A 24188-nucleotide genomic window follows, 5' to 3' on the forward strand; every position below is an offset into this window, starting at 1 on the left:
TCCATACACCAGCACAGAACACTCAGCTCCCCCAAAGACCCCCAGAGGCTCCCCATAGACCCCCACAGACCCCTTGGCCTCCATATAGATAACCACAGCCCCCCAGCTCTCCACAGACCCCCACAGCCCCCCATAGGCACCTCAACCACCCTACAGACCCCCACAGACCCTTCCAGCCTCCACAGACCCCTCCAGACCCCCCAGCTCCCATGGACTGTCTTAGCCCCCATAAAACCTGTGGTTTTTAGGACCCCTCAGAGCCCTATAGGCCTCTATAGACCCCCATACACCCCTACAGACCTCCCAGTCCCCGTATTGACCCCACAGATCCCCCAAATCCTTCAGCCTGCCCCCCCAAACCTCCCACAAAGCCCTCATCCCTCTACAAACCCCCTTAGACCCCCCGATATCCCCAAGCACCCCCCCGGGTCGCCCATAGATCCCTCAGCCCCCCATCGCCAGTCGGACACCCCCAGACCCCCCTACACGCCCAGAGACCCCCGGAGACTCCCCCAGCCCCTGCGAACACCCCACCCTACCCCGGGAGCTGTCCCGGCCCTGGTGCTGAGCCGGGGACACACGGACACGGGGACACACGGACACACAGACATGGGGACATGGGGGCACACGGACATGGGGACACACGGACACACGGACACGGGGACACACAGACATGGGGACACACAGACATGGGGACACACGGACATGGGGACACATGGACACGGGGACACACGGACACACCGACATGGGGACACATGGACATGGGGACACACGGACACACGGACATGGGGACACACGGACATGGGGACATGGGGACACACCGACATGGGGACACACGGACACACAGACATGGGGACACACAGACATGGGGACACATGGACATGGGGACACACGGACACGGGGACACACGGACACACAGACATGGGGACACACGGACATGGGGACACACGGACACGGGACACACGGACACACAGACATGGGGACACATGGACATGGGGACACACGGACACGGGGACACACGGACACACAGACATGGGGACACATGGACATGGGGACACACGGACACGGGGACACACGGACACACAGACATGGGGACACACGGACATGGGGACACATGGACACGGGGACACACGGACACACGGACACACGGACATGGAGACACACGGAGACACATGGACACGGGGACACACGTTCATGGGGTCACACGGACATGGGGACACACGGACATGGGGTCACACAGACGCACGGACACACAGACATGGGGACACACGGACATGGGGGTCACACAGACATGGGGACACACGGACACGGGGACACACGGACATGGGGTCACACGGACACATGTTCATGGGGTCACACGTTCATGGGGACACACGGACACACGTTCATGGGGACACACGGACATGGGGACAGCCGGCGACAACAGCCCGCGCCCCCGCTCTTCCCGGCCCCCCCGGCTCCCCGCAGCCGCCGCAGCACCGCGGCCCCGCCCGCCGCCGGTCACGCAACCTCTCCGCACCCCCCGCACCCCCTTCTGCACTGCCCCCGCATCCCCCCAGCCCGAACCCGCACCCCCACCCCGCACCGCCACCCCTGCAACTCCCCCCGCACCCGCAACCCTCCTTCCCCCCGCATTGCGCCGGCAGAGCCGCACCGCGACACCCCCCGGCCACGGACCCCACCTATTCACAGACCCCCCATCTACGGACCCCACCTATTCACAGACTCCCCATCCACGGACCCCACCTATTCACAGACCCCCCCATCTACGGACCCCCCATCCACGGACCCCCCCCCGCACCCACCGACCCCCCATCCACGGACCCCCCCCCCCGCACCACCGACCCCCCATCCACGGACCCCCCCATCCACGGACCCCACCTATCCACAGACCCCCCCCTGCAGCACCCACGGGCCCCCATCCACAGATCCCCCCCCACACCCCCCCAGCACCCACGGACCCCAAATCCACGGACCCCCGCATTCAATGATACCCCCCGGCCACAGACCCCCCCCAACACCCACGGACCCCCATCCACGGACCCCCCCCGCACCCACACCCCGTTGTCCCCCCAGGGACCATCGCTTCCCCCCCCCCCAGCCCCTCCCGAGCAAGGGGGGGGCCGTTTTGGAGGGGCAGGGGGTGGCGATATTTTGGGGGCCCCAGACGCCCCCCGGATGAGCCCCCTAACAAAGGGCAGGGCCGCAGCGCGAGGGGGAGGGGGGGATCTGCGGCAACCCCCCCCCGATCGTGCCCCCCCGGGGGTCAGGGCGTTTCCGCTCACTGTAAACACCCCCCCCCCCCCCCCCCCGGCACTGGGCAAACTGGGAGTGCCGGGAGCCTCGGAAATGGGGGGGGCGGAGGGGAAGGGGGGCATGGGCAGAGTCCCGGGGGGCAGTGGCCACACCCAGGACCGCTTCCCCCCCGAAACAGGTTCTGTCCCCAAGCGACAGTGACCCCACTCCGGACAGTCACCCCCCAAACTGGGATACCGGACACCCCCCCCCCCATCCCCCTCCCCCGCGCCCCCCGCGCTGACTCACCCCCACCACCACGCTGTCGTCCCCCTGGAACACGGGCAGGAACTTGTCCCCCCGCAGGATCTCGGCCTGGTTGAGGGGCCGGAACCGGCACAGAACCTTGATGCTGCACTCGGAGCTGGGCTCGGCCATGGCGGGGGTCGGGGGGCGTCGAGAAGGGGGGCCAAGGGGGCGGCTGGTGCTCGGGGGCGGGGGGTGTCACCCGGGGTGCTGCTCACAGCCTGAGGCTCAGGTGGCACCGGGGTGCAGGACGGTACCCGGGGATGCCGAGCGGTGGCCGAGGATGCTGCTCAGAGATGCAGGATGATGCCCAAGGATGCAGGATGCTGCCCGGGTGGTACCCAGAGATGCGGGGTGTTGCTCAGAGATGCCGGGCGGTACCCAAGGGCTCAGGATGCTGCCGGGGATGCGGGATGCTGCTCAGCACTGCAGGGTGGTACCCAGGGATGCGGGGTGGTACCCAGGGATGCAGGATGCTGCCCGCGCTGCGGGATGCAGGATGCTGCTCAGGGATGCAGGTTGCGGGCTGCAGGATGCGGGAGGCGGCGCCGGGCGGGGCTGACGCTCCGCAGCTGCCGCTGTCGCCGCTCCTGTGACCGCTGCTGTCGCCACTGCAGCCCCGGGACCGGGGGGTGGGGGGCCGCCCCCCAGCGCCCCCTCCCCCGCCTTAAGGTGGAGCCGCCCGCGGCTCTTAAGGTGGACGGAATTGGAGGGGGGGGAATCAGCCCTGGGAATGGACCCCCCCAAAGTGCTGATTCACGGCGGGGGGAGCAGGACCGGGCGGGGGTGGGCAGGGGGTCGGCTCAGGGCCAGCCTCCCCCGGGCTCCCTGCTCAGTTTCCCCCCCCCGCGGGAACGCAGTGGCCCTGACTCATCCCCCCCGCACACTGGGGACTCTGCCCGGCCTGGTGACCCCCACCCCTCCATGTGACCCCCCAAACACACCGGGGGGGACCGTCCGGAGCTGAGCCCTGGGGTCTCCCGCTGGTAAAAAGCGCCGTCCCCCCATGGGTGCCCCTCAGTGCCACCCGGCCTGTGCGTGCTCCCTGTGCCCCCACCCGTGACTCTGCCCTGAGTGTCCCCCCGTGTTCCCACCGTGCCCCCCCATCCTTGTGCCCCTCCTGTGTCCTCCCGTGTCCCCCGGGAGTACCCCCACTGTGTGCCCCCGTGTGTCTCCGTGTGTCTCGCCGTGTCCCCTCGTGTGTCCCCACATCTGAACCCCGTGCACCCCGTGCGTGTCCCCGTGTGCCCCAAGCCGTGTGTTCCCCTCTGTGTCACCCCTGTGTCGCCCCCCGTTCCCCCCCGCGTGTATCCCCGTGGTCACCCCCGGTGTGTCCCCCTTGTACCCCCCGTGACCCGCGCCGTGTCCGTGTGTCCCCTGTCCCACCCCATTGTCCCCTCAGTGCCACCCCCGCTCCGTCTGCCCGCCAAGGCCCCGCCCCCAGACCCGCCCTGGCCCCGCCCCGGCCCCGCCCTGTGAGGCCACGCCCATCCAGGCCCCGCCCCCCGGGTCCGCCCCTGCGCTCTCGCCTCTCGCACCGCCCCGCGTCGTTCTCGCGAGATCGGCCCCGCCCCGGCCCTGCGCTGCCGTTCCGGGACCCCCCGGCACCGACCCCCCGTTACCGACCCCCCATTACCGACCCCCCATTACCGACCCCCCGTTACCGACCCCCCATTACCGACCCCCCGTTACCGACCCCCCATTACCGACCCCCCGTTACCGACCCCCCCATTACCGACCCACCGTTACCGACCCCCCGTTACCGACCCCCCGTTACCAACCCCCCGTTACCGACCCCCCTGTACCGCCCCCCGCCATGGCCGACCCCAAGTACGCCGACCTGCCCGGCATCGTGAGTGAGGGCCCGGGCCGGGGAGGAGGCCGGGGTGTGAGGGGGTGTAGGAGGCCTCAGGGGGTCTGAGGAGATGAGGGCCCCGGGGGTACTGAGGGGTCTGAGAGGATCGGGACGGCCGGGGGGATCAGGGAGGATCGGGGGTCTGAGGGGGTGCTGCGGGGATCGGGGGACTCAGGTGGGATAAGGGCCCTGGGAGAGAATGAGGACCTGAGGGGATCTGGGGGGCTGAGGGGGCCGGGGGGTCTCGGAACAGTGAGGGGACCTGAGGGGATCTGGGGGGCTGAGGGGCCGGGGGGTCTCGGAACAGTGAGGGGACCTGAGGGGATCTGGGGGGGCTGAGGGGGCCGGGGGGTCTCGGAACAGTGAGGGGACCTGAGGGGATCTGGGGGGGCTGAGGGGGCCAGGGGGTCTCGGAACAGTGAGGGGACCTGAGGGGATCTGGGGGGGCTGAGGGGGCCGGGGGTCTCGGAACAGTGAGGGGACCTGCGGGGTATGGAGGGGCTGGGGAGGTCGGAGAAGGGCGGCTCTGAGAGGCTCCGAGGAGTCAGAGAGGGTCAAAGGGATCTGAGGGTGCTGCAGGGGTGTCTCAGGATGGTGAGAGGATCCGGGGGGAACCCGCAGGAATTCAGAAATCCGTGGGAACTGGCGGGGGCTGCGGGGGTCCGAGGGGATCGGGGGGTCCGAGGGGATCGGGGGAGTCCGAGGGGATCGGGGGGGTCCGAGGGGATCGGGGGGATCAGGGCTCCTGAGGTGGTCTGAGGGGTCCGAGGGGATCGGGGAGTCCGAGGGGATCGGGGGGGGTCCGAGGGGATCGGGGGGTCCGAGGGGATCGGGGGGATCAGGGCTCCTGAGGTGGTCTGAGGGGTCCGAGGGGATCGGGGGGTCCGAGGGGATCGGGGGGATCAGGGGTCCTGAGGGGTCTGAGGGGGTCAGGCCGGCTGAGGGGCTGGGGGGATCAAGTCAATATGGGGGGTCTGAGATTGGGGTGACTGATGGAGTCTGGCACCAGGGGGATTTGGGGATCTGAGGGGTTGTAAGTCTGAAAAGATCTGGGGGTGAGTGGAGAGGTCAAGGGGTTGTGGGGGTTGGCAACATTTGGGGTGTCTGTAGGAATGGGAGGGAGCTGGGGCTGGGGAGGGGGCTTGGGGTGCCAGGAGCTCTGGGTGAGGGAGGTCTGTCTGTGGGTCTGTTGTGGGGGGAACACGGATCCCTGGGGCGCTGGGAGCACCCCGGGATGTTTGGGGTGACTGTGGGAATTGGGACACAGAACTGGGGGAGGTCAGGGGATGGGCAGAGTCGGGGATGTTGGGGGACATTGGGGTGTTTGAAGGGGGAATGGGGGAGTCAGCGAGGGGTGTGGGGACATTGCGATGTCCAGAGAGAGAAGTGGAACATCGGAGACACCCATGGGGATGAGGTGTGGGGGGCAGGGAGCTGCTGGGGGGGTCAGGGCCGGGTGGGGGTCCCAGCACAGCCCATGGTGCCACAGGCCCGGAACGAGCCCGATGTGTACGAGACCAGTGACCTGCCCGAGGATGACCAGGCCGAGTTCGAGGCGGTAAGGCCTGGCCAGTGGGGGAGCAACAGCTGGACCGGACCCCTGGGACCCCCTGGGACCCGCCCAGGACCGGCAGCATGGCAGGGAACCGGCTCCCACCCCTCACGCACCAGCAGCACCACATCCCACACAGTGACACATCACCCCCACGGTGACAATGTCCCCCCACAGGGACAGTGTTCCCCCACAGTCCCAAAGAGCCCCCACGGTGACATGTCCTGCCCACGGTGACAATGTCCCCTACAGTGGCACGTAGCCCCCCCATCCCCCTCCCTGGCTGTGCTTTGGGGGGCAGGAAGGGAAGAGCAGGACACAGCCTCCCCCACACAGGCTGGGTGTCCCTGTCCTTGCTGTCCTTGCCCCCTAGAGGAAGGGGGCTGCCAGTTCCCCAACCCCACCCCAAGAGGATCAAGGGGAACCCCCTAAACCTGCTCTGAATACTGGGGGGTCCCTGACCTGGCTAAGGCCATTCTTGGGAGCGGCTGTGCAGGGATTTCAGTGTGGAGTGACAGAGGGCTCCATCCTCAGGGGACCCCCGGAGTGTGGAGTGACACAGAGCTCCATCATCGAGGGGCCTGAAGGACCCCCAGGGCCCAGGGGGTGACACTGGATTCTGTCCTCATGGGGTACAAGGGACCCACAGGGATGGGGGCACACAGGGGTCTGTCCTTGGCGCCACGTGGCAGAGAGGACCCCCAGGGCCATGGGGTGACCCCCAGATGTGCTGGGGAGGACAATGGGGGTTCAGGGGTCACAGCCCAAGGGGTGACTCAGTGCTCCCCAAGACAGTGAGGGGGTGCCAGGCCTTGGGGGTGCAACCACCCTGTACCATTGGTCCCATTGGTGCTTTTGGGGTCTGGGAGATTGGCACAGGTCCCTGGCACAGAGCAGGGGCCCACCAGGTACCCCCAAATCCTGAGGGGCTCAAAGAGACCCACCCCTGTGAGAGCCAAAGCAGCAAGATGGGCTGAAACAGGCAAAAAAAAAAAAAAAGTGGAGACAAAATCGTGAGGTGACGTGTGGCCCCTGCTGTGGCAGGGGGAGAGGGCTGGAGGGTCCTGAGCCCCCCCTGCCTCGGGGAACCTTTCACCAGCTCTGGGGTTTTGAGGGGTCCTTCCTCCCACTCAGGGAGCCCCCCAAACTGACCAGGGCTCCCCCCGCTTCCCCCCCGCTCCCGCCTGGCCTGGACTCAGTTTGCACAAGTAAGCGTGGCCCTGCTTTGGGGTGCATGGGGGGCACTGCTGCATGTGCATGGGGGTCCCAGCGCTGTTCCCTCAGGGCTCCCCCTGCTGCACTGGGGGTTTTGGGGTGCCCTGTGCTGCCCCTCCCCAGCTCTGCCTTGCCCTCTGCATCCTCTGTCTGCTGCCTGCACTGCCCTCCTGGCCTTGGGACCCCCGGGACCCCCAAGGACCCCCGGGCTGGGTCTCACTGCCCTGGGGACGCTGCCTGGGCATTGGGGGGCCCGTGCTGAGCCCCCTCGCTGCTGCCAGCATTGCATGGGGCGGCTGCTGGGCTGGGGCAGCTCATGGCCCTTCAGAGGCTCCCTGGGGGCCCTGGGGTCCCACTGAGTCACAGTTGGGGTCCTGGGGGGGAGCCCCTGGCTCCACTCACGTTCCCCCCCCCGGGGAAGAGCCAGAACTCCTGGGGGGAGTTATGGGGCGCTCCCCAAAACTCTGGCCACATCCTGCTCCCCTCCAGGGCTGCTGCCCCCGTACCCAGCTGCCCCGGGTCTGTCCCACTGCCCCTCACCCTGCAGGGGTGCCCAGCCCCCGGGGGTCCCCATCCCATGGGGTTCCCTGTCCCGCGGGGGTGCCCATCCCGCAGGGGTCCCCAGCCCTCGGGGGGCGGCGGGCCCGGGCCGGACCTTCTAACGCGGATTTTGTCTCTCTCTCCCCTCTCTAACCTTGCTCTGACTTTCTCACCTCTGGGAAACGCCAGGAGCTGGTAAGCGCCCGTCTCCCGGCCGCTGTCACTGTCCCTCAGCCACTGTCACCCGCTGCCACCCACCGCAGCCCCCTAACGCTGCCAGCGCTGCTCCCGCCGCTCTCACTCCCCACAGCAAACCGGGGCTCCCTGAAACCAGCCGGGCCAGAGCCGGGAGGGGCTGGAGAGGGGCCACATGGGGGTCCTTTGGGTCCCCCCCAGAACCCTGCTGAGCTGGGGACCCCCTTGATGGCAGCAGGGAGTGAGGGGAGCCCAGACACAAGAGCTGTGCCCACCCTGCCTGGCACAGGGCACGGCACCTTGGTCTGGGGGTCTGGGGCCCTACAACCCCCCGGCTCCCTGGGGGAGATCAGCCTGAAAGGAGGGCAGTGACAGCCCCAGGGGGCCGGGGGACTCCCTGGGAGGAGGTTGTCCTGCCAAAACACACCTGGGGGACAGTGACAGTCCCACGGGGACAGGGGTCACCCTGGAGAGACCAGCGGTGGGTCCTGGTCCTTCCCAGGGGCTGCTGGAATGTTCCACAGTTTGGGGTAGGTTGAACTTTGGGAGTCCCTGAGCTGGGCTGGGCCAGGCCAGGGGTCCAGAGTCCCGACATGGCCCCTGGGGGTCCCCTGCCTGCTGGGCCGGGCTGGACCACGGTCCAGTGTCACCATGCTGGGCCAAGCTGGGGTCTGATGTCCCCACTCTGGACTCTTGAGGGTACCTCCCCATGGGACCAGGCCAGTGTGGGGATGTGATGTCCCCACCCTGGACCCTTGGGGACGTGCCACATCACTGCCAGCAGAGCTCTCGCTGGGTGCTGTACTGGGGGCCAGCGCCCCCCCATCCCTGCCCATGCCGTGTGCTGGGGGTGGTGGCAGCCCTGGGGCCCCTCATCCCCATCCCTGTGTGTGCTGGGGGTGGTGGTGGCAGTCTGGGGAGCGCCGTGTGCCTGTCCCTGTCCCTGACGTGGCTCCGTGTGCAGGAGGAGCTGAGCAGCACCAGCGTGGAGCACCTGATCATCAACCCCAACGCTGCCTACGAGAAGTTCCGGGACAAGCGCCTGGGCACCGAGGGTGTGGGTGAGCTGGGGGGCTCAGAGGGGGTGGGCAGGCTGAGGATGGGCCAGGGGACCCACAAAGGGCTGAGCCCCCCGTGATTTGCTGGGTCTTGGCTCTCCCTCATGCAGATTTCTCTGACCGCATCGGCCGGACACGGACGACAGGTTACGAGGCTGGAGAGTATGAGATGGTGAGTGGGCAAGGGACACCCCCTCCTCCCTGGGACTGCCTGGGACACCCCTGTATGCCTCAGGTCCCATGAGATCCCCGGGGTCACCTGCTGCAGCCCCTGGCCATGCCTCACAGGAGCCATGTGCCAGCTCCACCAGCACCATGGCAGCACCGTGCTGGTCTCTGCCCAGTCCATCCCAGTCTGCCGTGCTGGGAGTCCCTGTCCCAACCACGGGTCTCTGAGGATGCTCAAGGCAGCGCTGGTCACCAAGTCCTGGATGGAGCTGAGGTCCCAGGATGGATCTGGGGGTGGGCCTGGGGTTCCCAGGATGGTTCTGGCTGGCTCAAGTTCAGCTGGATGTCCCCCAGGATCCCCAGGACTTTCCTGGGTACCCCCCACATGTCCTGGTGCTGGCGTCTGTTCTCACCAAGCAGGGTCCTGCCTGTCCCCTCACTGAGCCTGTGAAGTTCAGTCACCACAATTCCCCAGGCTGTCCTGGTTCTTCTGGTTCCTCAGGACCCTCACAGGGGGCTCAGGGTGGGCTGCAGTCCCTGTCACCCAGGGTCAAAGGGGAGAAGGTGACTGAGGGTCACCTGGCTCCTTCTTGGACTGCTTGGAGGGGGGTGACACCTGTGTCCCCAGGTCTGGTCACTGTGGCTCATCAGGCCAGGCCATCTCCCTCCATGCCGGCCCAAGAGCTCCATGGGGGTGAAGATGAGCTTCATGAGGATGGAGATGGGGAGCTCCATTAGGATGAAGATGAGCTCCAGTGCAGCCCTTCTCCCTGTGGGTTCAGGACTCTCCTGGGTTGCTCCTGCCCTGCCCCATTGACCCCATCAGGTTCTCTTTAGGTGTCACCTGAGGTTCTGTCACTTGAGGCTGCTCTGACCTGTCCCTGCAGGGCTCACCTGCTCCTTCTGCTTGGTGCCAGGTGCTGCCAGCACCTGTGAACCCCCTGAGCCCCCATGAGACCCCTGAGCCATCTCAGACCCCTGAACTCTGTGAGATCCCTGACCCCCTGTGAGATCTCTGAGCACCCCATGAGACACCTGATCCCCTTTGAGACCCCTGAAGCACCATGACCCCTTCAACATCCCATGAGCTGCCCTGACCCAGTGTGAGCCCCCTGGCCCCCCGTGAGCCGCCTGACACATTCCTCCCACAGCTGGGTGAGGGTCTTGGTGCCAAGGAGACGCCACAGCAGCGATTCCAGCGGTTGCAGCACGAGGTGCAGGAGCTGCTCCGGGATGTGGAGCAGATCCAGGTGAGCTCCCACTTGTCCTGGGGCAGGGCTTGGGGTTGACAGAGCACCTGGGTGTGCAGGTGAGCAGCCACCTGCCCCAGGTGAGCTCCCACCTGTCCCAGAGTGTGTCCTGGGGTGACACGGGCCCTGTGTGTCCCCCCAGAGCTCGGTGAAGGAGTCGGGGGCTGAGGAGGAGCTCACGCCCATGGCCCTGGCCAGGCAGGTGGAGGTGCTGAAGCAGCAGCTGCTCAGCTCCCACCTGGAGAAGGTGCTGGGCCCTGGTGCCACCGTCGACTTCGCTGACCCCGAGGGTGCCCTGGCCAAGTGAGTGGGGGACAGGACCCTAAGGGGGCGTGGCAGTGTCCCTGTGGGGCTGGGACAGGGACCCTGCCCACCTTGTCCCCGTGCCCACCTTGTCCCCTCCTGCCTGTCCCCAGGCGGCTGCTGCAGCAGCTGGAGGTGGCCAAATGCAGCAAAACCACTCCGGGGAAGGGCCCTGCGCGGGGCCCCGTCCCTGCCGGCGATGCCGTCACCTTCGAGCTCTACTGGAGGCCGGAGCAGGACCAGTTTGCCCAGTCTGCCAAGGTGAGTGGGGGGCTGCTGCCCCCCGGGGCATCCTGTGAGGGAGCACCACACCTGGGACCAGCCCCACACTGCAATCCCTGCACCTCACCCCAAACCCCACAGGTGTCAGAGCTGGAGAAACGTCTGGCACAGCTGGAGGCGGCCATGAGGTGTGAGCCTGACAGCCAGGTGAGCGCCCAGGTGAGGGGGCTGCCCTGCCTCCCTCCTGCCCCATCCTTTATCTGCCTTCCCCTGCCCCACTGACACTGTTTCCCCCCACAGAACCCACTGCTGGTGGGGCTGAAGGGCTCCAGCCTCATGGTGAGTTGGGCAAGGGGGGTTTGGGAGCACCCCTGCCCTGCCCCCAGCACTGTTCCTCACCTGTCCCCCCCTCCCCAGGACACGGTGCAGGTGCTGCAGGCCAAGGTGAACGTTCTGGATGTGGCTGTGCTGGACCAGGTGGAGGCTCGGCTGCAGGTGAGGGGCACTGGGAGGGCACTGCTGAAATTGGGGGACACTGCTGAAATTGGGGGACACTCCTGGATTTGGGGGCCCACTGCTGGATTTGGGGTCTCTTTCTTCCCCCACACCAGAGCGTCCTGGGGAAGGTGAACGAGATCGCCAAGCACAAGGCCACAGTGCAGGACGCTGACACCCAGAGCAAGGTATGGGCTGTGGGGCCCAGAGGCCGCGGGGGGATCCAAATGAATCCCCCCAGGCTGCGCTGACCCCCCCAGGCTGCACTGACCCCCCCATCTGCTGCCCCCCTGCTGCCCCCCAGATCCACCAGCTGTACGAGACGCTGCAGAGCTGGGACGCTGTGGCCAGTGCCCTGCCCGACGTGGTGCAGCGCCTGGTGACCCTGCGGGACCTGCACGAGCAAGGTGAGGGCGGGGGGAGCTCAGGGACACCCGCTGGGAGTCACTGCCCTCCCCAGCACTCAGGTGTGTCCCCCTCCAGCCACCCAGTTCGGGCAGGTGCTGGTGCACCTGGACACGACACAGCAGGAGATCGCGGGGGCTCTCAAGGACAACGCGGTGCTGTTGGCTGAGGTGGGTCCCCCCAGCCCCCCACTCACCCCTGGCCCCAGGGTCCTCACCTGCCCCCCGTCACCCCAACCCCACTTGCTCCCTCCTCCAGGTGCAGAAGACGATGAAGGACAACCTGGCCATCGTCGAGGACAACTTTGCCGACATCGATGCCCGCATCAAGCGGCTGCAGAAGTGACGAGACCCCAGGACACCCCCTGGGGGTCCCCTGAGGACTTCCTCGGGCCCCCCCCACGACCCCCTGGGCCCTGTGACCCCCCCCCCCCACAGGTCCCAGCTGCTGCTTGTAAATACCCTGGCTTGACCCCCCCAGCACATCCTCTGTCCCTGTCCCCACTGGGGTCTCTGCACCCCTCAGTCCCCATGGGGGGTCATCCCTGCCCCGTGCTCCGTGTCCATGTGTGGGTCTCGGGGTCTCTGGTCCCCCCATACCCCAATAAACAGCTCAGCTCCAAATGTGTGTCAGCATCTCTGATGGGGGGGCAGGAGCAGGGCCCCCCCGAACCGGGGTGGGGTGCTGGGATTGGCGTGGACATGGGGCGAACCTGTTGGGGCCAGGACCCCCACAGGGATGAGGGGCTGGGGGCCAGCTGGACCCCAAAGATGAGGGGGGGGGGGGGTCTCAGGTGTGTCTCCAGCCCTGCTCCCCCAGGCCCCTCACACCGGTTCTGCAGCCCCCCACTCATACAGCCACAGCACCCCCATGTCACCAGCTCCCCCCAGTTCCCCCAGTCCCACCATCCCTCCCAGCTCCAGTGCCCCCAGTTGTCCCAGCACCCCCAGTTCCACCCCCTCACCCCAGCGCCTCCCACTTGCCACGGGAGGGGCCCTTGAGGTGGGGGTGAGGGGATGGGGGGGCTGAGCGTGCCCGGGGAGGCTGAGACCCCCCTCCCGCCCCTCCTCCCGTTAATCCCGGCTAATTTCCGTACGGAAACGAGATCCTGGAGCATGGAAGCCCCGCCCACCCCCACATCCCCGCCCACCCCCACAATTCCCGCCCATTCCCGGGGAAGCCCCGCCCACCCCCAATCCCCGCCCATTCCCGGGGAAGCCCCGCCCACCCCACATTTCCCGCCCATTCCCGGGGGAGCCCCGCCCCCTCCCGTGCCCCCTGGGGGGCGTGGCCCATTTCCCGCCATTGCATCATCCCCGCGTGACCCCCCCCGCGCGCCCCTCCCGCGCGCTGGGCGGTGCCGCTCGTCCCGCCCCCGGAGCACTCCCATTGGTTGATGCTTCCCTGCCAATCACGGGTCTCGCGCTCCCATTGGCTGCTGCCAGCGCGAGCGTTGCGTCAGGCTGCTCTTAAAGCGGCGCGGCGGGGGGGGCAGGGCGCAGCGCGGGACGATGCGGACGAGGATGAACCGGGGACAGCGAGCGGAGCGGGGCCGGGGGGAGCCGGGGCCACCCAGAAAGGTGCGGGGAGGGCGTGCGGCAACCCGAGGACGGGCCCCGGGCGGCCCTGGCTGAGGGTTTCCGCTCGGTTCCGGGAGGGGAACCGGAGCGCCCGCAGCCGCCTTCCGGTGGGGGGGCGACCCCCGGCGAACCCCCCCACTCGGGGGTGACCGATCCGAACAGCACCCCCTCCCTCCCTCCCCAGGCATCCAGGAGAAAGTGTGGCCTCGCCGACCACCACACCTGAGAGCAGGTAAGGGGACATTCCCCCCCCATAGACGCGCGCCTTTGGGTCCCGGCCCGGGTCACCCCTCACTCCCTTCCCGTTCTCCGCTCCCTCCCGCAGCCTGTGCTGGGCCCGACGTGACAATGGCGGCCGAGGGGCTGTGGGGGCCGGGCGGCCCCCCCGGCTGGGAGCTGGAGGGGTGGTACCAGGACCTGCAGGAGGTGCTGGCGGCGGAGCCCCCCGGAACCGCCCCCACCTGGGGGCCCGAGCAGGTGAGCGCGGGGCCGGCAGCGCCCCCGGGGCGGGGGGCGCGGGGAGGGGTCCCCCCTCCATCACCGTTCCTGGTCCCGCTCTCTCCGCAGGTGGAACCGGGCCCGGGGGGCTGCGGGCTGGACCTGGCTCTGGCCGAGGAGCTGCTGGCGCTGCTGGGGCCGGAGGGAGCGGCTCCAGCGGAACCCCCGGGCGCGGCCCCCGGCGGGAGCGGCCCGGCCCGGCCGGGCCCCGCCGAGGAGGAGGAGGAAGAGCGGGGGGCGCGGAGGAAGCGGCGCGGCGGCCCCGGGGCTCCGCGGGAGCGGGACGGGGAGCGGCGGGTGCGGGAGCTGACGGCGCACAACGAGCGGCTCCGTGCGGAGATCCAGCGGCTCAGCGCCGAGGTGCAGCGCACCCGGGCCGCGCTCATCGACCGCATCGTCAACCTGCGCCAGGTGTAGCGGCTGCCCCGGGCCGGGATGGACCGAGCACATCGTCAGGCTGTGCCGGGGAAAGGTGTCCCCGCAGCTGGGGACAAGGACTCTGCTGCCCCACGGACTGGGGTGGGGCAGCCCTGTGGCTGACGGACACTGCGGACAGACGAGCGGATGCAGCTTCTCCGTGCCATTGTACAGCTCTTGTTCATTTATTGCACGCATCTAACCACAACCACTATGGCCCAGTTTGGTTACTGGGGCTACTTCTTCCGCTTGCCCTTGGGGACCTCAGGGCTCCGGCCTTCAGCCAGTGCCAGCTGCTGCTTCAGCTCCAGCAGTTTGGCCACCTGGGCGTCCACCTGGGCCTTCTCTGCCTGGGCAGCCTTCAGCTGCCTCACCAGGTTGCCCTGAACAGGTGGGAAGAAGGATTTGAGGATGTGATGAGGATTTGGGAGGGGGTTTAGAGGCATGACAGCCATGCCCCACACCCTGTTTCCCCCCTCACCTGCTTGGCCACTTGCTCAGTCAGCTCCTGGATCAGTTTGGGGTCACCTGGAGCTGCAGAAGTGTTGGGGGCTGGAGTGGGGACTGAGGCTGGGGGGGGCTCTTTGGCCTGTAAGAGGAAGAGATGGGGGATGAGCTCCTCTCACTCCTGTTCTGGGCAGGTGCAGCTCACCTGGGGCTCTACAGCAACAGCTCTGGGCTGGGAATGGGAGGGACAGAGAGGGTGGAGCTGCAGGTGCCCAAGGTGTGGGAGCTGTGGGGGGTACCTGAGCCCCCTCTCACCTGCGTTCCCCCGAAGCGCTGGCGCAGGGCTTCCACCTGCTCGGGCTCCAGTTTCTGGAACAGGGGGCTCACCTGGTGCCAGCAGGGACAGAGGGGTCACACCTGGGGGGGGGGGGGACACACCCCACTGCCCCCCACACAAGGCTGGGGCAGGGCCTGCCCTCCCCCTGGGCCCCCCCAGCCGTACCGTGCCGACGCGGTGCCCGGCGGGCAGGGTGCAGGTGAGGCCGGGCCCGAGGCCGCAGCGCTCCGGGGGGATGCGGAGCTGGCCCTGGATGGCGGCGCTGACCCCGGGCACGAAGGGCTGGAGCAGCGCGGCCAGAGCGGCCGCCACGTTCACCGCGACACCGGTCACTGTCCCTGCGCGCTGCCTGGGGGGGACACGCTCAGTGACACCTCTGTGACACCCCAGGGACCCCCTGTCCCTCTGCCACCTTCACTGCCAGGCTGAGGACCCGTGTGCTGCCTGGGGAATAACACCGCTGTGCCCCTTGTGACCCCCCCGCCCCACCACCATCAGGGCCTGGGGACAGGGACCTCCCAGTGTCCCCCCTCCCCCCCCAGCTCCTGGCTTTGCTCCATCCCCGCCCTGTGCCCCCCCAGCAGTGCCAGCCCCCACCCCTGACAAGACCCAGGAGTGGGGACCCCTCCATGGCACCCCCTGCGCTCCCCAGGCCACCCAATCACCCTGTACCCCCTCAAATCGTGGCTGTACCCCCTCTGGTGTCCCAATCCCCACCTGTGACCCCTCCCCGTGCCCTCTACCCCCTCAAATCATGGCTGTACCCCCTGTGGTGTCCCAATCCCCCCTATGACCCCTCCCCGTCCCCCCAAGCCCCCTCTGTGCCCCATCCATCCCTACCTGTCCCTCTCATCGCCCTTGATGCGCTTCCAGGGCTCGTTCACCTGGATGTACTGGTTGCCGTGGCGGGAGATGCTGAGCACGCACCTGAGCGCGTCGCGGATGCTGAGGGGGCAGGGGGGGCACAGGTGGGGCTGAGCACCTGCAGGGGAGGCTCTGTGGCCCCTCCCTGCGATTTCAGACCCTCAGGACCCACCGGACTTTCTCCATCAGCTGGTGGTACTGGCGGATCTCCAAGGTGAGCCGGGCCAGGAGCCGCTGGTCCTCAGCTGTGAGCACCATGTCGGGCACGGTACCCGCGAAGAACTTGCACACAAACATGCCAGCCCTGGGGACAGGGTGGGGACAGGTGTGAGCACAGCCCTGGGGACAGGTGTGAGCACAGCCCTGGGGACAGGTGTGAGCACAGCCTGGGGACAGGTGTGAGCACAGCCTGGGGACAGGTGTGAGCACAGCCCTGGGGACAGGTGTGAGCACAGCCCTGGGGACAGGTGTGAGCACAGCCTGGGGACAGGTGTGAGCACAGCCCTGGGGACAAGGTGGGGACAGGTGTGAGCACAGCCTGGGGACAGGTGTGAGCAGCCTTGGGGACAGGTGTGAGCACAGCCTTGGGGACAGGTGTGAGCACAGCCCTGGGGACAGGGTGGGGACAGGTGTGAGCACAGCCTGGGGACAGGTGTGAGCACAGCTCAGGGGACGGGTGTGAGCAGCCTTGGGGACAGGTGTGAGCACAGCCTGGGGACAGGTGTGAGCAGCCTTGGGGACAGGTGTGAGCACAGCCTGGGGACAGCCTGGGGACAGGTGTGAGCACAGCTCAGGGGACAGCCTGGGGACAGGTGTGAGCACAGCCCTGGGGACAGGGTGGGGACAGGTGTGAGCACAGCCTGGGGACAGGTGTGAGCACAGCCCTGGGGACAGCCTGGGGACAGGTGTGAGCACAGCTTGGGGACAGGTGTGAGCACAGCCTGGGGACAGGTGTGAGCACAGCCTGGGGACAGGTGTGAGCACAGCCTTGGGGACAGGTGTGAGCACAGCCTTGGGGACAGGTGTGAGCACAGCTGTGGGGACAGGGTGGGGACAGGTGTGAGCACAGCCTGGGGACAGGTGTGAGCACAGCTGTGGGGACAGGTGTGAGCACAGCTCAGGGGACAGCCTGGGGACAGGTGTGAGCACAGCCCTGGGGACAGGGTGGGGACAGGTGTGAGCACAGCTCAGGGGACAGGTGTGAGCACAGCCCAGGGACAGGTTGGGGACAGGTGTGAGCACAGCCCTGGGGACAGGTTGGGGACAGGTGTGAGCACAGCCTTGGGGACAGGTGTGAGCACAGCCTGGGGACAGGTTGGGGACAGGTGTGAGCACAGCCTGGCGACAGATTGGGGACAGGTTGGGGACAGGTGTGAGCACAGCCTTGGGGACAGGTTAGGGACAAGTGTGAGCACAGCCCGGGGACAGGTTGGGGACAGGTGTGAGCACAGCCCTGGGGACAGGGTGGGGACAGGTGTGAGCACAGCCCTGGGGACAGGTTGGGGACAGGTGTGAGCACAGCTCAGGGACAGGTGTGAGCACAGCCTGGGGACAGGTTAGGGACAGGTGTGAGCACAGCCCAGGGACAGGTTAGGGACAGGTGTGAGCACAGCCCTGGGGACAGATGTGAGCACAGCCCAGGGACAGGTTGGGGACAGGGGTGAGCACAGCCCTGGACCAGTCCCCTCCCCGCAGGTGTCCCCACACCTGTTGATGAAGTTGCCCAGGTTGTTGAGCAGCTCTGAGTTGTTCTTGAGCAGGAGGTCGGCCCAGGAGAAGGCGCTGTCCTGGCCCTCGGGCCGCAGGTACAGCAGGTAGAAGCGCCAGACGTCGGCAGGGATCCCGGTGTCCTTGGCCATGTCCCCGAACACGCCCACGCCCCGGCTCTTGGAGAATTTCCCATCCTCGTAGTTCAGGTACTCTGGGGACAGGTGAGCACCTGCCATGGGGAGCTGGCTCCTCCCAGGCACAGAGCAGGGGAAGCAGGGACCCCCTACACACCAGGAGACCCCCGCACCTGGGGACCCCCCTCCACACCTGGGGATCCCCCCACACCTGGGGACCCGCCCCCGCACCTGGGGACCCCCCATACCTGAGGCCCCCCCCGCACCTGGGGACCCTTTGCAGCTGGGGACTCCTCACACCTGGGGACCCCCACACCTGTGGCCATACCTGTGGCGATGAGGTGCTTCACCAGGGTGTAGTTGTCATCGGCGCCCAGCAGCGAGCAGGGGAACACGACGCTGTGGAAGGGGACGTTGTCCTTGGCCATGAAGTTGTAGAGCTCCACCTGGCAGGTAAAGGGGACAGGTGGAGATGTCAGAGGAGGGTCTTGCCCTGTCCCCACCTGCACCATCACTCGCCTCCTCCTACCTGCTGGGGGTTCTTCCACCACCGCTCCCACTGCTCGGTGTAGTTGGCTGTGATGGACAGGTACCCGATGGGAGCGTCGAACCACACGTAGAACACCTGGGTGAGGCAACACCTGAGCAGGTGAGTCCAGCAGAGAGGGCCCAGCAGGGGCCCAGCAGCGCACCTGGGGCCGGGGGGGACCCACCTTGTCACGGAAGCCGTCGAGGGGCACCGGGGTGCCCCAGGTGAGGTCGCGGGTGATGCAGCGCGGTTTGAGCCCGTCCCGCAGCCAGGTGCGCGTGATGTGCCGCGCGTTGGCCGTCCAGTCACCTGAGGCCCAGGTGCGCTCCAGCCAGGCCTCCAGCTGCCCCTCGAGCTGTGGGGGACACAGGTGGGACACCTGGGGTACCTGGGGGGCCCCGTCCCCACTTCACTGCTCCCCCAGGGGTGCAGCTCACCTTGGGCAGGTCCAGGAACAGGTGCTGGGTGGGCGTCACCACCGGGGTACCACGGCAGAGCTTGCACTGGGGGTTCTGAGGGAAAACGGGGTCCCCAGCGTTGGGGGGGGAAATCCCCAAAGGTGGAGCGGGGGGTCCCCAAAGGTGGGACAAGGGGTGTTACTGAATGTGGGAGGGGAAGGAAGGCTCAGGGTGAGTTATGGAGGGCCCCAAAGGGAAGGGGAAGTGGGGGGTCCGCAGGGGCTGCTGCCCCACCTTGAGCTCCACGGCGTTGATGAGCTTCCCACACTTGTCACACTGGTCCCCACGAGCCTCGGCGTAGCCACAGAAGGGGCAGGTGCCCTCCACGAAACGATCGGCCAGGTACCGCCCACAGCTCTCACACCTGAGCTGCTCCAGCGTGTCCTGCAGCAGGAACCCCCGCGCCAGCAGCCGCTGGAAAATGTCCTGGGCAATCCTGGCCAGGGAAAGGCAGGCCACGCTAGCCACAGGTACCCCTGGCACAGGTGGGGCTCACCTGGTCTGGAGGGGCTCACCTGGTCTGGAGGGGCTCACCTGAGTTCCTGGGGCTCACCTGGTCTCTGGGGGCTCACCTGGTCTCTGGGGGCTCACCTGGCCTGCTGGGGGCTCACCTGGCCTGCTGGGGCCTCACCTGGCCTGCTGGGGGCTCACCTGGCCTGCTGGGGCCTCACCTGGCCTGCTGGGGCCTCACCTGGCCTGCTGGGGGCTCACCTGGTCTCTGGGGGCTCACCTGGCCTGGAGGGGCTCACCTGGCCTGGAGGGGCTCACCTGGCCTCTTGGGGCTCACCTGGCCTGCTGGGGCTCACCTGAGCTCCTGGGGCTCACCTGGTCTGCTGGGGCTCACCTGGTCTGCTGGGGCTCACCTGATCTTGGGGCTCACCTGGTCTCTGGGGCTCACCTGAGTTCCTGGGGCTCACCTGGTCTGGAGGGGCTCACCTGGTCTGCTGGGTACTCACCTGGTCTGCTGGGGCGTGGTGGTGCGGCCGAAGTGGTCGAAGGAGATGCGGAACCAGGTGTAGACGTCGGCGTGCACGGCGTGGTAACGGTCACAGAGCTCCTGCGGGCTCAGCCCCTCCTCCAGCGCCCGCGTCTCCGTGGCCGTGCCGTACTCGTCCGTGCCACACACGAACAGCGTGTTCCAGTTCCGCAGCCGGCAGTACCTGCGGCACACACCTGGGAGTGGGCACCTGTCACAGCTGTCACAGCTCGGAGTGGGCACCTGTCACAGCTGGGAGTGGGTACCTGTCACACCTGTCACAGCTGGGAGTGGGCACCTGTCACAGCTGGGAGTGGGCCCCTGTCACAGCTGGGAGTGGGCACCTGTCACACCTGTCACACCTGGGAGTGGGCACCTGTCACACCTGTCACACCTGGGAGTGGGCACCTGTCACACCTGTCACACCTGGGAGTGGGCACCTGTCACACCTGGGTGTGGGCACCTGTCACACCTGGGAGTGGGCCCCTGTCACACCTGGGTGTGGGCACTTGTCACACCTGGGAGTGGGCACCTGTCACACCTGGCCATGGGCACCTGTCACACCTGGGAGTGGGCACCTGTCACACCTGTCACAGCTGGCCATGGGCACCTGTCACAGCTGTCACACCTGGGAGTGGGCACCTGTCACACCTGGGTGTGGGCACCTGTCACACCTGGGTGTGGGCACCTGTCACACCTGGGACTGGGCACCTGTCACACCTGGGAGTGGGCCCCTGTCACACCTGGGTGTGGGCACTTGTCACACCTGTGGGGACACTTGTGACACCTGGAAGTGGGCACCTGGTACACCTGTGGGGCACATCTGTAACACCTACGAGTGGGCATCTATTACAGCTGCGGGGACACCTGTAGCATCTGGCCATGGGCACCTGTCACACCTGGGAGTGAGCCCCTGTCACAGCTGTGGGGACACCTGTCACACCTGTGCAGCACACCTGTCACACCTGGGCACAGGAACCTGTCACAGCTTACCCCATGCCACCCCCACAGCTGGCAGCACGTGCAGGTGCACAGCTGTACCACCTGTGCAGGTGTGCAGCCAGCCCAGCCCCCCCAGCCCCAGGGAGGTACCGCAGCCTCACCTGGCGAAGGTGTCGGCGCTGAGGACGCAGCCGATGATGTTGCCCAGGTGAGGGACGTTGTTGACGTAGGGCAGCGCGCTGGTGATCAGGACGTTCCTCTCGCCCTCCACAGGTAACCTGGATGGGAGGGAGGGTCAGAGCAGCGTCCCCTCCCCACCCACCCCCCCGGTGTCACCTGGGCACTCACACAGGTGTCCGTGGCTGCCGGGGCGGGGGCAGCGCCGCGGGGCCCTGGGCCCAGATGTCCACGGCAGCCGCGATGTCGTCATCGGTCAGCGTCCGCTCCGGCCCCTCCTCGTCCTGCGGGGACCAGGTGAGGGGGGCTGCGCCCTCCCCTTCCCCCGACCTCCCCCCCGGGGCGGGGCCGCACCTGGGGCTCGTGGCGGGGGTTCAGGAGGGGCGGGGGGTGCTGGGCCAGGTGCGTCCGGAGCTCCCGCAGCGCCTCCGGCAGCAGCGCGGCCGCGTCCCGGCACGGCTCCCACAGGGACATGGAGCGGAACCAGGAGCGCAGCACCTGCAGCTCACCTGTGTGGGAACGGAGCGGGGTCAGCCCCAGCCCCCCGGGGACCCCCCCTGACCCCCCCTGACCGGCTCTTACTGGGCAGACTGGTCTCGTCCTGGAGCACTGGGAATAGGCTGCCCCACACCACCACATCAGCCACCGAGGCGGCATCCTGGGGAGAGACAGGTGTGTACTGGGGGAACTGGGGACACTGGGAGGGACTGGGAGCCTCTTCTGGGGTCACTGGGAGTACCACATAAGAGGAACAGAAACAAACTGGGACAAACTGGGGACACTGGGGTGGGCACTGGGTGGTGGCGCCAGGTGAAGCCAGGGCTGGGAGCTGCAGGGCGGCACTGGGTGGACTGGGAGGCACTGGGGGCTGTTTTCCATACGGGGGGCAGCAGTGTCCCACCCTCCCTCGGGGCACACCTGGGGACAGGACTGGGGACACACCTGCGAGCCCATCCCCCCTGCCCAGAGCCCCCCACTCACCCCGGCCAGGTGGGTGCTGCCGCTCCGGGCCAGGTGCTGCTCCAGGTGAGCCAAGAGGTGCTGCAGGACCCCGAGGGTGTCGGGCCCCGCCCGGCCCTGCACCAGCCTCAGGTACAGGGCAGCGGCCACCGCGGGCTGGGGACAGAGCAGGGTGACATCGGGGGGGCAGGGGAGCACAGAGAGCCCCGGGGTGACATCGGGGGGTCAGGAGAGCACAGAGAGCCCCGGGGGGCACAGGGGGGGTCAGGGGAGCACAGAGAGCCCCAGGGTGACATTGTGGGGGGGTCAGGGGAGCACAGAGAGCCCCGGGGGGCACAGGGGGGGTCAGGAGAGCACAGAGAGCCCCGGGGGGCACAGGGGGGGATCAGGGGAGCACAGAGAGCCCCAGGGTGACATTGGGGGGGTCAGGGGAGCACAGAGAGCCCCGGGGGGCACAGGGGGGGATCAGGGGAGCACAGAGAGCCCCAGGGTGACATTGGGGGGTCAGGGGAGCACAGAGAGCCCCGGGGGGCACAGGGGGGTCGCTCACCTGCAGCTCCGTGGCCTCCCATTCCAGCCACTGCGTGGTGAGGTCGGTGGGCTCCTCCCCTCGGCACAGGTAAAAATACCTGGGGGGGTTAATGAGAGTCGGGGGTTCCGGGGTGTGAGAGCGGGCTCGGGGGATGCTGGGGGTGCTGGAGGCGGCTCTGGGGTTTGAGGGGAGGATTTGGGGGATGAAGGGGGTGCTGGAGGCGGCTCTGGGGTTTGAGGGGAGGATTTGGGGGATGAAGGGGGTGCTGGAGGAGGTTTTGGGGTTTGAGGGGAGGATTTGGGGGATGCTGGGGGTGCTGGAGGAGGTTTTGGGGGTTTGAGGGGAGGATTTGGGGGATGCTGGGGGTGCTGGAGGCGGTTCTGGGGTTTGAGGGGAGGATTTGGGGGATACTGGGGGTGCTGGAGGAGGTTTTGGGGGTTTGAGGGGAGGATTTGGGGGATGCTGGGGGTGCTGGAGGCGGCTCTGGGGTTTGAGGGGAGGTTTTGGGGGATGAAGGGGGTGCTGGAGGAGGTTTTGGGGGTTTGAGGGGAGGATTTGGGGGATGCTGGGGGTGCTGGAGGAGGTTTTGGGGGTTTGAGGGGAGGATTTGGGGGATGCTGGGGCTGCTGTGGGGGAGTCCCCACTCCGCCCGTACTCACTGGCAGATGGCGTTGGCAGAGAACAGGACGGTGCCGTTGTCCAGCTCCAGCTCCAGCCCGGGATCGCGGGGAGGGCTCGGGAGGGAGCGCGGCCGCTCTGTGGGGAGGGAGCGGCTCAGCCCGCGCGGGGGTCCCGGGGCCGGAACGGGGAAGGGGCCCGGGAGCCGCGGGGCCGGGTGTGCGCTCCGGGGGGGGTGTGAATGTCCCGCTCTCACCTGCGGGGCCGCCCAGGTGCGGCCGGACGGGGGCGGGAGCGGCACCGGCGGCCGCGAGCACCTTGAGGGCGGCGGGAGCGCCCGGCGGGACCCGGAGCCGCATGGCGGGAAAGGGGCGGGGCCGCGCGGGGCACGGCGGGAGTGGCCGGGGGCGGGGCCAACGCTGATCGCCCCGCCCCCAGCCGAGTCTCGCGAGAGCGGAGGTGGGAGGGTTGCCATGGCAACAGGGACGCTGCTGCCGGGGCCGCCATGGCCGGGATGGGATCCATGGGATAGAATGGGATGGGATCCATGGAATGGGATCCATGGGATGGGAATTATGGGATGGAATGGGATTGGATCCATGGGATGGGATCCATGGGATGGGATGGGAATTATGGGATGGAATGGGATTGGATCCATGGGATTGGAACTGGGATGGGATAATGGGATTGGACCCATAGAATTGGATCCATGGAATGGGATGGGATCCACGGGATGGGATTCATAGGATGGGATCCATGGAATGGGATGGGATCCATGGGATGGGATCCACAGGATGGGATTCATAGGATGGGATCCATGGGATGGGATGGGATCCATGGAATAGGAATTATGGGATGGAATGGGATCCATGGGATTGAAACTGGGATGGGATAATGGGATTGGATCCATAGGATTGGATCCATGGGATGGGATCCATAGGATGGAATGGGATCCGTGGGATTGGAACTGGGATGGGATAATGGGATGGGATCCATGGGATGGGAATTATGGGATGGGATCCATAGGATGGAATGGGATCCATGGGATGGGATCCATGGGATGGGATCCATGGGATGGGATGGGAATTATGGGATGGGATCCATAGGATGGAATGGGATCCGTGGGATTGGAACTGGGATGGGATCCATGGGATGGGATCCATGGGATGGGATCCATGGGATGGGATCCATAGGATGGGATCCATGGGAT

General features: G+C 67.4%; 3 protein-coding genes across 5 annotated transcripts; 2 read left to right on the forward strand and 1 right to left on the reverse strand.

Annotated features, from left to right (window-relative positions):
* Window positions 1-4303: 4303 nt before the first annotated feature.
* Window positions 4304-12231, forward strand: LOC131574398 (dynactin subunit 2-like). Of its 3 annotated transcripts, XM_058828854.1 has the most exons (15): window positions 4304-4307; window positions 4350-4393; window positions 5886-5954; window positions 8863-8959; window positions 9067-9128; window positions 10276-10374; window positions 10517-10677; window positions 10791-10938; window positions 11041-11118; window positions 11200-11238; window positions 11317-11394; window positions 11511-11582; window positions 11699-11801; window positions 11878-11969; window positions 12058-12231. In XM_058828854.1, exons 2-15 carry the CDS (start codon window positions 4358-4360, stop codon window positions 12142-12144), a joined length of 1221 nt encoding a protein of 406 aa, XP_058684837.1. In that variant the 5' UTR covers window positions 4304-4307; window positions 4350-4357; the 3' UTR covers window positions 12145-12231. The 3 variants fall into 3 exon arrangements, with proteins under 3 accessions (XP_058684837.1, XP_058684836.1, XP_058684838.1); XM_058828853.1 differs by having other exon boundaries at window positions 4304-4393; XM_058828855.1 differs by having other exon boundaries at window positions 4305-4393; window positions 11041-11106; window positions 12058-12230.
* A 964-nt stretch (window positions 12232-13195) lies between these two features.
* On the forward strand, window positions 13196-14502 carry LOC131574396 (DNA damage-inducible transcript 3 protein-like). The gene is made up of 4 exons (XM_058828850.1): window positions 13196-13379; window positions 13564-13611; window positions 13705-13856; window positions 13947-14502. Exons 1-4 carry the CDS (start codon window positions 13196-13198, stop codon window positions 14292-14294), a joined length of 732 nt encoding a protein of 243 aa, XP_058684833.1. The 3' UTR covers window positions 14295-14502.
* LOC131574395 (methionine--tRNA ligase, cytoplasmic-like) lies at window positions 14458-23383 on the reverse strand. The gene is made up of 21 exons (XM_058828849.1): window positions 23235-23383; window positions 23020-23116; window positions 22379-22457; window positions 21850-21984; window positions 21451-21526; window positions 21223-21377; window positions 21040-21152; window positions 20853-20969; window positions 19730-19933; window positions 19008-19209; window positions 18753-18827; window positions 18500-18670; window positions 18316-18411; window positions 18115-18232; window positions 17650-17863; window positions 16115-16246; window positions 15919-16023; window positions 15244-15427; window positions 15057-15128; window positions 14776-14883; window positions 14458-14677 (listed from the first exon to the last, which is right to left on the reverse strand). The coding sequence occupies exons 1-21, from the start codon at window positions 23335-23337 to the stop codon at window positions 14531-14533; spliced, it is 2703 nt and encodes a 900-aa protein (XP_058684832.1). The 5' UTR covers window positions 23338-23383; the 3' UTR covers window positions 14458-14530.
* Window positions 23384-24188: the final 805 nt, after the last annotated feature.

This window comes from Poecile atricapillus, unplaced genomic scaffold (assembly GCF_030490865.1).
Source record: "Poecile atricapillus isolate bPoeAtr1 unplaced genomic scaffold, bPoeAtr1.hap1 scaffold_289, whole genome shotgun sequence".
Lineage (NCBI taxonomy): Eukaryota > Metazoa > Chordata > Aves > Passeriformes > Paridae > Poecile > Poecile atricapillus.

Coding starts and splice junctions, on each gene's coding strand:
- LOC131574396 (XM_058828850.1), top strand. CDS start 13,196: ATGCTTCCCTGCCAATCACGGGTCTCGCGCTCCCATTGGCTGCTGCCA. Junction 13,380..13,563: donor AGCCGGGGCCACCCAGAAAG/GTGCGGGGAGGG, acceptor CTCCCTCCCCAG/GCATCCAGGAGAAAGTGTGG. Junction 13,612..13,704: donor ACCACCACACCTGAGAGCAG/GTAAGGGGACAT, acceptor TCCCTCCCGCAG/CCTGTGCTGGGCCCGACGTG.
- LOC131574395 (XM_058828849.1), bottom strand. CDS start 23,337: ATGCGGCTCCGGGTCCCGCCGGGCGCTCCCGCCGCCCTCAAGGTGCTC. Junction 16,247..17,649: donor CTGGGCAACTTCATCAACAG/GTGTGGGGACAC, acceptor CCCTGTCCCCAG/GGCTGGCATGTTTGTGTGCA. Junction 15,428..15,918: donor AAGGGCGATGAGAGGGACAG/GTAGGGATGGAT, acceptor TGTCCCCCCCAG/GCAGCGCGCAGGGACAGTGA.
- LOC131574398 (XM_058828853.1), top strand. CDS start 4,358: ATGGCCGACCCCAAGTACGCCGACCTGCCCGGCATC. Junction 8,960..9,066: donor CCTGGGCACCGAGGGTGTGG/GTGAGCTGGGGG, acceptor TCCCTCATGCAG/ATTTCTCTGACCGCATCGGC. Junction 11,802..11,877: donor GCGGGACCTGCACGAGCAAG/GTGAGGGCGGGG, acceptor GTCCCCCTCCAG/CCACCCAGTTCGGGCAGGTG.